Below are 12,366 nucleotides of genomic sequence, written 5' to 3'. Positions count from 1 at the left end.
AATGTGTGCAGGCAGACCTAATTTTTCAAGGACTTCACAAACTATGGCAAAAGCAAAACATCTGAGTGCCTTACTGTTTTAAACAAAATTAAGTCATTTTCCATATTGTTTATGTTAATAAACACACTTAACTAAATCTAATGTTTCTGTTGGTTTGATCTTTTCCACTAAACTTTGACTTTTCCCTCAGCACCTTATTGATAACAGAAGAATGATGCTAGTTTATCCTTCATTTGAACTGCAAAGGTGGCATTACCTCTGAATCTATAGCTCTGGTATGAGGGACTACAAACACTGTTCTTATAACATGCACTTCCACTGGGACCCAGTCAGCTCTGGGATAAGTGAGTGCTACTCACATACTTTTCAAATGGGAGCTACCCTGACTTACACCACTGTGGAATTTTGCTCATTAAGATCCTTAAAAGGTCAATGTTTTATTTGGTGTAGTTAAATGATGAAATTACTACACTTAAAAAATGTCACTTTGATAATGATGGGGAAAGAATGGCACTTCGTTAAGTCTTACTAATGGTCTCCCTGTGAAATCATGTGTTATAAACAGATAGTTAAGGGTTAATGTCTCTTTTACCTGTAAAGGGTTAAGAAGCTCAGTGAACCTGGCTGACACCTGACCAGAGGACCAATAGGGGGACAAGATACTTTCAAATCTTGGCGGAGGGAAGTCTGTCTTTGTGCTTTTTGTGTTGTTAGTTGTTCGCTCTTGGGGCTAAGAGGGACCAGACGTACACCCAGGCTTTCCCAATCTTTCTGAATCAGTCTTTCACGTTTCAAAATTGAAAGTAATAGCCAGGCAAGGCGGATTAGTCTTATGTTTGTTTTCTTAACTTGTAAATGTGTCTTTTTGATGGAAGGATTTCTACCTCTGTTTGCTGTAACTTTGAATCTAAGGCTGGGGGGGGGTACCTCTAGTCTATATGAATCTGAGTACCCTGTAAAGCATTTTCCATCCTGATTTTACAGAGATAACTTTTACTTCTTTTCTTTCTTTAATTAAAAGCTTTCTTTTAAAAACCTGATTGATTTTTCCTTGTTTTAAAACCTAAGGGATTGTGTCTGAACTCACCAGGGATTGGTGGGGGGAAAGGAGGAGGGATGGTTAATTCCTCCTTGTTTTAAGATCCAAGGAGTTTGGATCGGTGTGAAGCCTCTCAAGGCAACCCAGGGAGGGGAAAGTCTGGGGGGAAAAGGAGGGGGATGGTTAATTTCTCCTTCTTTTAAGACCCAAGGGGTTGGGTCTGGGTTCCCCAGGGAAGGTTTTGGGGGAACAGAAAGTGTGCCAGACACTAAATTCTGGCTGGTGGCAGCGTACCAGATTTAAGCTAGTAATTAAGCTTAAAAGTGTTCATGCAGGTCCCCATTCTTTGTACGCTAAAGTTCAAAGTGGGGGAAAAAACCTTGACATCATGTTTATACCAAGATACTCTATTTGTTTTTTTGCCAGAAGAGGGTTGCTTTTTTTCTTCTTAAACACGTGTGACTCTATAAGAAAGGTTAGACAGCTGACAACAATACTTTACATTTTTGGTAGTGTTCAGAAATAGTTTTAAAAGCATAGGTCAGATTTTGTTTATGATTTCAGCTGAGGCAAAAATAAAGCAGATCAGCAACATTAAAAGTGCTAATGCATTTTGTTTGAATAATCCCTCTCACTACCATTTCTAAAGTATGCCTCTACTCAAATCCCAGTTTTGGTTCACAGCCTTCAGTTTTAGAATGTTCACAATACTTGTTACAAAAGAAATATTTTTCTCTCTTTGACAGGGCATCCACACAACAGGAATGTTCAAGAAGCAGAGATGCTCTGTAAAGTCAGCTGCTTATATCGGCCTCTCATACTATTACATTTCACAGAATATGAATCATTTTAAAAAGACAGATCTGTTTGTCCTTCACTTCACTTTTCTTTAGGCATGTTTGCAGCAGAAAGATCCAGCAGTGGTCAGTGACTTTTATTGACTATGGAGGCAAGTTAGAAACAGTGACTGTGCTGAGCTGAAGGCAAAAGCAACAACAGACAAGCCTCTATCGTCAATATTTCTAACTCTCTTCAAAACTACTGAACTGAAAGGATTGTAGGAAATTTACAGCTGGGGCTGGGGGTGGGGAGAGTATTAGTCTTTCCTCCACAAGTCTAGCACAGAAATTACATTCACATTGTAGCAGCTACATGTGGGCATAAGAAGGAGGAATATCCTATAAGGTAGAAGTTTAAAGGGCATGCTTCACAGTCACACACACACACACACACACACACCCACCCCATGTTTAACTATTCAGTTTTTGTAGTTTTGTAGGGCTTGAGTCAGCACCCATTCAACTGAGAGACCAATTAGGAGGAGTTGGGAAGAGGGGATTTACCTCCTGCAAGGTTTTTGCACTTGCTTAAAGTTCCATAGGCTATGAGAGAGAGGCAGCCATGGCCATGGCCACTTTTAAACAGGGATCCTCTACTAAATCTGCACAGCTTCTGCCAGAGCATTGCTACAGCTACATAATCGCAACAGCAGTGAAATTTGACCTGGTTGCCAATACTGTACCTGCGTAGTTAAAGAGGTACAACACATAGGGGGTTGTACGGGCATATCAGTTAAAAAAAATGGTATCCCTAACCAAAATATTTATACTGCTACAAAAACTGTGTAGACCAGGCCTTACTTAAGGTAAAAGCAGAGAATCAAGAGACCTGGCTCTGCCCCAAGATAGACTAACTTTGCCACAGAAACAGACTCCGTGTACGACCTTGGGCAAACTACTTAGGCCTACATTTTTACAAATGTCTACAACTGTTCTGCATGTAAATCTGTAATTCCACCCACACATTCCTTTCTACTTGTGCATGCACATCTGCTGTTTTATATGTGTGTGAAAAAGTGCATTCATGTTTTTATAACGATGGGTCTTAGCCTCTCTGAGTGTCTGTTCCATCATCTGAGAAACAGGGATATTTACTTTCCCTACATGCCTGTTGAGAAGCTTAATTCACGAAAGTCTGTGCAAAGCTTTCAGATTCTCAGATGGAAGAGGCTATAGAAGTGCAGAGTATTATATATTATCTCCAGTGCGGCAACTGCTGGTTTTCTCTTGTGTTTGAATGGATCTTAACATCCTTTCCAAAGCACATCGAGTGTTATTTTAAACTGTATTGCTGAATACCCAGTACCCCTTCAACAAAACCAGCTTTTTCAAACTCCAACATCTCTCTTAAAAATTGCCACTACCCATAAATTTAAGTTAAAAATGTCTGAACTTCAGAAACAAGCCTGTCTTTCAGATGCTTAAGGTTATTTTGGCTGCTGAGATCTTTACCTGAACAGCTCTTCCAAACAGTGGGTTTTGGCTCTGCATCAGTTAACAACAGTGTACAAAAGCATTTTTTCAGGGGATCACAAATATTTTTAATATGATTTCTGTGATTTCAGACCAGATTCAAATCTGATGTAAACGGGTTTGATTTCATGGAATTCAGGAGTTATAATTTTTACACCAGGGCTATATTTGGCTCAGAGTTTCTATATTTTTAAAAAAATCAATATTAAGATTCTGTGATTTCCTCTTTCGCATTAGATCATAACTATTTCAAGAGAGAAAATATTTTGAACCAGAAAGCCTTGATAAGGTCCTTTGAAGTTTACTGTTAACACAACAGTAGCCAGGTGAACATTTTTGGGCTAACTTTTGGAAACATTGCTTTCTTCAAGAATTACAGTTTAGTAATAAACCAAAAGTGCCATACACACAGTATAGCTGAATGTTAAACTAATGTGTTTCTTCTGTCCCTTTGCTCTACAAATCTCTTTTTAAGAATGCACTCCAGGACTCAGACTTTGTACGCCAAGCTCTGGACTAAAATAGTTACACATTTCTTTAAAAAGAATTTTTGAAAAATTCTTAGACAAAAACATGTTAAGAAAGATGCCATTCAACAATGCTATATCTTAGTGCTCTATTACAGTGTTTTTTTTTTTAAAAAACCCTCATACAGGCATTTCATATTGATGTTTACAATCTTTCTGAACCTGTCTATTGAAAATTCTCTGTGCTCTTTCTATCGCAGAATTCCTATGCAAAGAGCCATTTAGATTAGACTGAAAGACCCTACAGAAAGGGAAAGGAGGGGCGGAGTCAAGTAAATTGTATTTGAAAACACTTGAGTTAATTTATTAAGCTACATATACTAATGGAGCTGTTTTGGAAACAGTCCTTTCCTATGAAGTGGAACAGAGTGCAGCAGACAGCAAACTAACAGGAACAAATTTCAGAGATAAGGGAGAAAAAGGAGACTTGCATGTGAGAATCACAAAACATACATAATCTTGCATCCTGAAAATGGGACCAGATGTGTAGGGTACAGACACTTGCATCCTAGAGAGTTCTGTATTATTTTCTACTGAATACTTATCCTGTCATCTGCTGTCCACAGCACATTAAAAACAACACACACACACAAAAAACCCACCATCATTATATCACAGAACTATTTATGGTCAACAGTGTATGACCCAATTTTAAATGTCAAGCTACAGTTTGAAGAAGTGATTTAATTTACATAGCATTCACACCAAATACCTCTCCCTATAAGAAAAGTGAAGCCTGAGACTGAATAAAATTAAATATTCAGTACCACTAATGCAGACTATTCCAAACAAGACAATTGACATGACCATATTTTAAAGCACCAAGTTAGCATGTAAATACTCCATAGCACATCTGTGCAAAAGGAACTAATCTGAAATCTCAAAGCAAATTTTAAAGTAATATCAAAAGCAAAAATATCATAATGGGAGGAGAGAAGGGAATTTGTATGAGGATGTTGAATTTTCCAGTTCTGGAGCAGAATGCTAAAATGCTATTAAGTTTTGCTGTAATCTAGATAATAAGATTCCAGGATTGTCACTCTGAATCCTATAAATTCTGTAGAGCCAGTGTGACGCAATGGAAACAGCTATAAGCATGGCCGTTAGCTCTTTTTGTTCAGAATATCACCAGGTTCAATCACTGGGATTCATGATATGTTACTGTCCAATTTTTAAATTCTCAGCCATTTTGACTTTACAGATTACACCCATGTGATAGTAAGGCATGTATCTATGCCATGCCAGGAAACCTAGACCTTTGTGATAACAGAAGTAACTCAACCAACTATCACCCTTACTCCACAGCTAATTTGCATGCAACAGTGTCATTTGTTCGAGTGACATTGCACAGAAGTCCCAACTGCCACCATTCTTCAAAACCACTCACACAACAGCACAACTAGCACACACAATAACCCCAAATGCATGTAGTGCCTCATCTGTCATTCGCCATTGACATAAATCTCCCAGAACAACACAACCCATACACAAATCAACACAACCACCCACACAACAACCCCAAACATTACTCTGAAGCATAGAATGTCTGCTGAATCAGTGAGGCAAAGGAAAAAGCTACAAGCATGGTTGACAGTTCTATTTAGAGTATCACCAGGTTTAATCATCACTGGAAATCACTGTTTGTTACTCTCCAATTTTTAAGTTCTGAGCCATTTTCAGATTGTTTTACATGCATGACTTTACAAATTACATTGATGCAACAGCATGGGTTTTCAGTTACTAGTTTCTGACATGGCTTTTCAATAGAATTTTTGACTGAGTACCTCAAGTGACAGAAAGGGCCAACCTCACACAAAACTTCCAACTAATAGCAGATACCATGCCAAAAATGATGAGAAAACACAGTAGTAAATTGGAATTTCATACCTGACTTCATATAAGTCCTACGAAACTAACGACACCCATAATTTGTTTGTTTGTTATACTGGAGTGATCTAACCACTCATTTTGTTAAACTTTATAGTTTCTGAAAGTATCCTATTTTTTATTTACTGCTCACCCATAAAAACTGGCTTCTGTGGAGAACTCATCATAATACTTATAGACTGCAAAAAGAATTGTGTATAGTCCATGGCCATATTACTTCTCATTTAAAGACTGCAGTCATCATGCTTTGCAGGTGTTGCTGCAAGTTATGTATCAATATGTAGGGATGTGTAACTGTACCCTTGCTCCTTCTTAAACACTGCTTCTTGTGCTCACTATGCCTATGAAGTCGTCTAGTTAAATGGCTTGGAAGGCTGAACTTCTATTATAGGGCAGATACACATCAATCAAGGAAAAGTAATAAAAACAGAAGAAAAGAAGAGAAATTGGACCACAAACAGTTAAGTTACCAAGCATAAATTCTAGACAACCATTAGCAGGCTACTGAACTAGTCTGGAATGTCAGGGTGACCCATTGGTGACAATAACGTACAATCATACTGTATTTTCAGTGGTATTCATTTCATGTATTTAGAAATTATGAAATGCTGGAATTTTCTTTCAAACAAACAAAATTAAAGCTCCAAGTTAGCACAGCAAAATTTCTTCCTTTTTTAAATATTCCAAATTTCTATTACTGCAATTATTTTTGACACAGCTATTTTAGTATGCAAGGCATAAATACACTGAGGAAGTTGCAGTACAAGAAAAACTGGAGCTGGTCTTCCTAAATCTTAAATTAAAGACTTTTTACATCACACTTAAGGTACAGAACAGCTTGTTGCCAAGCAAGTCCTGGGGACAGTAGACATACAGCATACAAACACTGTACATTCTCAAACATAATCACCTATGGAAATGCTGTCTATCAAATGAATAAGAAATTAATGACTAAGAATATATTTATATAGATTGTTATAAGCTAACCTATTTTTATTTTAGGTCACCATGGCCACTCCTACTTGCGACAGTATTTTTTCCCTTTGCTAACATATTTCTAACCCAAAAGATGAGAATGTAAATTTGAATGTAATTAACTCTTAAAACATTGTTTCCCCCAGTGCCTCAATCCAGCAGCGAGATCCACAAGTGGCCCTTTATGTCCACACTGAGACCCACTGAAGTCAATGGGACTCTCAGCATGTTAAGGGGGTCACACATTTGGATCACACTGCAAGATCAAGGCTGTATATAAGTAGACTGACTATCCTGTTTCTCATCCAGAAACTTGAGACAAAGTTTAATCTACAATAAGAGTAGTTTTTAGAAAGTGATTAAGAACAATAAGGAGAAGGGCCTACCAGTAAAATACATTTGCTGTATTAATGACTTGAGACCAAACGCATGCCCTACTCCAATTATAAGTGGATTTATACACAATGTTTCTTTTTGGACAGTAGGTGGTGTTGACAAGGAGGAATATTTTCATTTAATGAATGACAAGACTGAGGTGGATAATTCAAGAGTCCTGAAAATAATATCTTCATATTTTCTCCATAGAGTCTATCTTGATCATTCATTTGAAAGCTATAAACAAAAACACTTGGGAGAAAATAGAAGGACATCTTTTAATTTCACAGAAATACAGTGAATTAGAAGAGCTTTGGAGAAGCCCCAAATAGAAAAATCATGGTAAATAAAAACACAATAGATGCTATCCCAGGGGCAGGCAACCTATGGCACACGCGCCAAAGGCGGCACGCAAGCTGATTTTTAGTGGCACTCACACTGCCTGGGGCCTAGCCACCAGTCTGGGAGGCTCTGCATTTTAATTTAATTTTAAATGAAGCTTCTTAAACATTTAAAAAATCGTATTTACTTTATATACAACAATAGTTTAGTTAGATATTATAGACTTATAGGAAGAGACCTAAAAACGTTAAAATGTATTACTGGCACGCAAAACCATATTAGAGTGAATAAATGAAGACTCAGCACCCCACTTCTGAAAGGCTGTCGTCCCCTGTGCCATTACTTCCTAAGCAGGAAGGTAATAAAATGCCACCTTCTACCCCCTGTATTTCTCTCACAGGGCTTTTCTGTGTATAGGGAAATGTCTGTGATACCTCAGATCCTACTGTGAGCTGTGGGTTAAGCCTGATTTTTTAATGGAGGATCGCGTGTAAATATGGATTTGCCAGGATCTGACCACCTTCCCCCGAGAGTTATCCTAAGGACAATGCTTCTTCACAGACACGCTGCTGGCTACACCCTCTACTCGAGGCCTCCTCTTGCTGGAAACAAGGGCATCTCACCTCGCCGGGTGACTCGGGGGTTACATACAAACAGAAAAGCGCAGCTCACTTAACTCAGGAGACGCTGCCACCAGCTGCAAACGGTGATCTCCAAGCACAAGCCTTTCGTGCCTCCGCTGAGGGCAGAGCCAAGCTCCCGCCAAAGGGCTCAGCCGGCCGGACGCGATGCCCGCAGAGGAAGCTGGGGCTGGGGGCGCTCCCACGGCCACCCTCGCACCCTGGCTCGGCAGCAAGCATCGCCCAGCAGAGCAGGGCGGAGCGCGGGAGCCCCGCACCGATGCCTGTCATCCGCATGGAGGCCCGGCCGCGCGGAACCTGCCCGCTGACACTTCCCCGCCCCACGCCGCCGCCCCCTGGAGGCAGGCCCCGCTTCAGGCTCCAGGAGGCGCGGGGCGAACGGCTGCCTCCCGCCTCCCAGCGCCTGGCACAACAGCTACGGCGGCCCCGCACTGCTTCAGCCCAGCCAGCCTCAGGGCCCCGCTCCGCACCTGGGCCGCCCCTGGCGCTCAGCCTGGCCCCGCGCTCCCTCCGCCGGAGCGCCCCGGGCCCCGCTGCAGCAAGGAGCCGGGCCGGACGGGTCCAGCGAATCTCCCGGCGCCCGGGGCCGGACGCGCCGGCTCAGCCGCGGGCGCTGCCGCCTACCCCTTGGCGTGCTCGGTCTCCTCCTCATTGTCGCCGTCGATGCCGCAGGTGTCCTGGTCATCCAGCTCCAGGCTCTGCTGGCTGGCCGCAGACTCGCTGTCCTCCGCCATCACGGGGGAAGGAGGGCGGGGAGGAGGGACTGGAAGCCTATGAAAGGAACCGGGGCGCACAGGCAGAGGCGGCCCGGAGGAGCTCCCTCTAGCTGCTGTCCTCCCCCTGCTCGGGGAGCGGCAGCCCCCAGCCCGGCTGCCACTCCCGCTTCCCCGGCCGGCAGGTAACGGTCGCACGAGCCCTGCTGACTCATGGAGCCCACACCCGTTGGTGTCACTTCCCAAATAACTGATTCACCCGGCTCAGCCCCACAGCAGCCCTCAGAGAGGGGCCTAAGCTGGACGCAGGCCCCTGCCAGTTGGGGGCGGATGGCAGCCAACCCTCAGGCTGGAGCTGGAATTCAGGCTGACCTGAGCTGGCAGCACCAAACCCCTCCAAACTGCTGGGAGAGTCGGGAATCAGGATCTGGAGGTTTGCCCTTGGCCTGGCTCAACCTGCCCCCCTTGCAGGAAGGGGCTGCATACTGCACCTGGCCGCTCTGACTGTTTGAAATGTACCAGCCTGAGGATCAGTTGCAGCTGGGCCTCAGTCCTACAGCAAACACAGGCAGGGGAGCAGTGCTCAGCCCCTATGGAGCTCATTGCATGTGTGACATTTGGGGGTTCACCTAGGCCAATAAGGGATTCCGTGAGCACCTTGTGACTTGTGCCGCTTGGGTTCAGCACTCTGACCCTAATAGTCTGCCAGGAGCCCACAGCCTCACCCTGGCTTTGCCCAATCTGGTTACAGTACTCCTTGCAGGCTGACCTTAGTATCTTTCCAGCCCAGAATTTGCATCCAAATCGTCCTACTTCAGTGACCAGTCCCTCTCACTGGACTCTCACAGAGAAAGCGTTACTTTCGGTGCCTCTACAGAGACAGTAAAACACTCCAACCTATTAGCTTTCTAGTAACCCACATTCCTTTGTCTAGAACAGAGGTGTTTATCATCATCTTTATCTAGGCTAGGCTGTTTGCTTGTAAATGTGTTCAGAAACATCATACAGAGGGAGTTCATAACTTGCAAAATACATGTTAACTTTATATGTGAATGATATTGATAACCAGCTTTCATATGATACCTTACACAATGTTGGATTTAATGAGTTGGTTGGGTCTGATCAGAGACAGTGTGCCATATGCCAGTGGGCATTAAGGATTCTTAGGGTCACAGCAGGATTGGAGTTTTGCTGTCTACAGCCATCCAAGAAATGCCCTAATGCCTGACTGATATAATGTCTGATATAGCTTAGTGCTATCAGAGTAGCTCATGAATTTTATAGTTCAGTTTTAATATCAACTCAGATACCCCAATACTAATCCCAAAGTCTTTAGTTAGACTTCTCAGTCCCCAGGAGACTAAGGGCATCTCTACACTAGGAGCTATGATACTGTAGCAGCTCCCTACCATAGATGCTTTCTACATTGACAGAAGCAGTTTTTCCATTGATGTAGGTAATCAACCTCCCCAAGCGACAGCAGCTAAGTCAATGGACAGATTCTTCTGTCAGCGTAGCTGCATTCCACATCGGGGAGCTTAAACTGGCTTAATTACAGCACTTGGGTGTGAATTTTTCACATTCCTGAGCAAAATAACTAGATTGATTTAAATTTAAATGTAGGCCAGGACAAAACTGTTGTGTGCCACTGGAAAAGAACAGGGGAGACCAAGGTACCCCTAAGAAAATAAGAACAACTATATTGGGTCTGACCCATCTAGCCCAATATCCTGTCTTTGACAATGGCAGTGCCAGATGCTTGAGGGAATGAACAGAACAGGGGAATTTTGAGTGTTCACCCCTTCCGGCAGTCAGAGGTTTAGGGACACCTGAAGCATGGGGTTGCATCCCTGACAATCTTGGCTAAAAGCCATTGAAGGACCTATCTTTCATGAACTTATCTAAGGGTATGGCTACACTTGAAACTTCAAAGCGCTGCCGTGGCAGCACTTTGAAGTGCGAGTGTGGTCGCAGCGCCAGCGCTGGGAGAGAGCTCTCCCAGCGCTGCACGTACTCCACATCCTCTACGGGTGTAGCTTGCAGCGCTGGGCTTTACAGCGCTGTATCTTGCAGCGCTCAGGGGGGTGTTTTTTTCACACCCCTGAGCGCGAAAGTTGCAGTGCTGTAAAGCGCCAGTGTAGCCATGGCCTAATTCTTTTTCGAATCTACTTATACTCTTGGCCTTCACAACATTCCTTGGCAATGAATACCACAGATTGACTCTGCATTGTGTGAAGAAGTCCTTCCTTTTGTTTGTTTTAAACCTGCTGCCTATTAATTTAGCCGGTGTTCCCTAGTTCTTGTGTTTGGCAAAGACATAAATAACAATTTCCTATTCGCTTTCTTAATACCATTCATGATTTTATAGACCTCTATAATATCCCCCCCTTAATCTTTTCTTTTATTAGCTGAACAGTCCCAGTCTTTCATCTCTCCTCACATGGAAGTTGTTCCATACTCCTAATCATTTCTGTTGTCCTTTTCTGAACCTTTTCCAATTCTAATATATCTTTTTTGAGATGAGGTGACCAGAACTGCATGCAGCATTCAAGGCCCTGCAATGGCAAGGGAATTCATTGGGACACTGGTTTTCAATCTGGTGTCCACAGACTATGTCTAAGGGGTCATAAGAATGACCCCACTGGGTCAGACCAATGGTCTATCTAGCCCAGTATCCTGTCTTCTGACAGTGGCCAATGCCAGATGCTTCAGAGGGAATGAACAGAATAGGTAACAGAACAGGGGTCCCAAAAGGTTGTTGTTACCATAGAACAGTGGTTTTCAAGCTGTGATCCAGGGACACCTGGAGCTCTGTATGTTATGTCTAAGATTTTCAAAGAGGTTCAAAGATTTTTAAGGGTCCATAAATGGAAAAAAAGGTTGAAAACCACTGTACTAGGGAAATGGCAAGGAATTGTTATGTCCAGATGATCCTAGAAGGTGAACCATGCCCAATATTACAGAGGGAGGAAACTCCCCCCGCCTCCAAGGTCCTTGCCAATCTGACTTGAGGGAAAATTTCTTTATGATCCAAAATATGGTGATCAGTATGATCCTGAATATATGAGCAAGACACACCAGTCAGGCATCTCTACCTCCTCAGACCACTGGTCCACCCCATCCAGTGTCCTTGTCTTCAGCTACAGCCAACCTGTGAAGCTTAAAAGAAAGATGAAGGGAGAGGGAAAGAATATATCTGGCCAATTGTGCATTAAGGAAAATATTCCTTCCTGACCCTGTAGGTGACCAGAGGAAGCGTGAGATTTGATTATAGTTATCATTACCTTAATGCAGAACTACAAGTGTTGGGAGCATGTTGAGGGAAATGCAGGAAATCCTCCCCTTGACCCATGCAGGAAGGGGAGAACATAAGCTATTTGGGGATATTTATGTAAAGTAGCTTTTCAGTATGAAAAGGAGTTCTCAGCAGAAAAAATAGCATGAAAAAGGCTTTAAACACCATTGTCCAGTCCTATATGGAATATGTTTGATGCTTATATTTTAGGGTCTTTGACCCCTTTAAGCCCTTTGTCCCTCCTTTTTTTTCCTCCAAAG

At 42.7% G+C, this 12,366-nt stretch overlaps 1 protein-coding gene across 4 annotated transcripts in view; it reads right to left on the bottom strand.

Annotated features, from left to right (window-relative positions):
• The window catches only part of NMT2 (N-myristoyltransferase 2), a 50,923-nt gene extending 42,002 nt beyond the window's left edge, over window positions 1-8,921 (bottom strand). Inside the window, exon 1 of one of the 4 annotated variants that reach the window (XM_050939582.1) lies at window positions 8,723-8,921. In XM_050939582.1, coding sequence (XP_050795539.1) covers window positions 8,723-8,832 — 110 coding nt within the window. In that variant the 5' untranslated portion in view covers window positions 8,833-8,921. The remainder of the gene's footprint in view (window positions 1-8,722) is intronic. The other 3 variants (XM_050939583.1, XM_050939581.1, XM_050939584.1) reach the window with 3 other exon arrangements.
• Between the last annotated feature and the right edge of the window lie 3,445 nt (window positions 8,922-12,366).

The sequence above is a fragment of the Gopherus flavomarginatus genome, chromosome 2 (assembly GCF_025201925.1).
Source record: "Gopherus flavomarginatus isolate rGopFla2 chromosome 2, rGopFla2.mat.asm, whole genome shotgun sequence".
Classification (NCBI taxonomy): Eukaryota; Metazoa; Chordata; order Testudines; family Testudinidae; genus Gopherus; species Gopherus flavomarginatus.
Note: the sequence above shows the minus strand (reverse complement) of the source record. Positions and strands in the feature narration are given on the sequence as shown.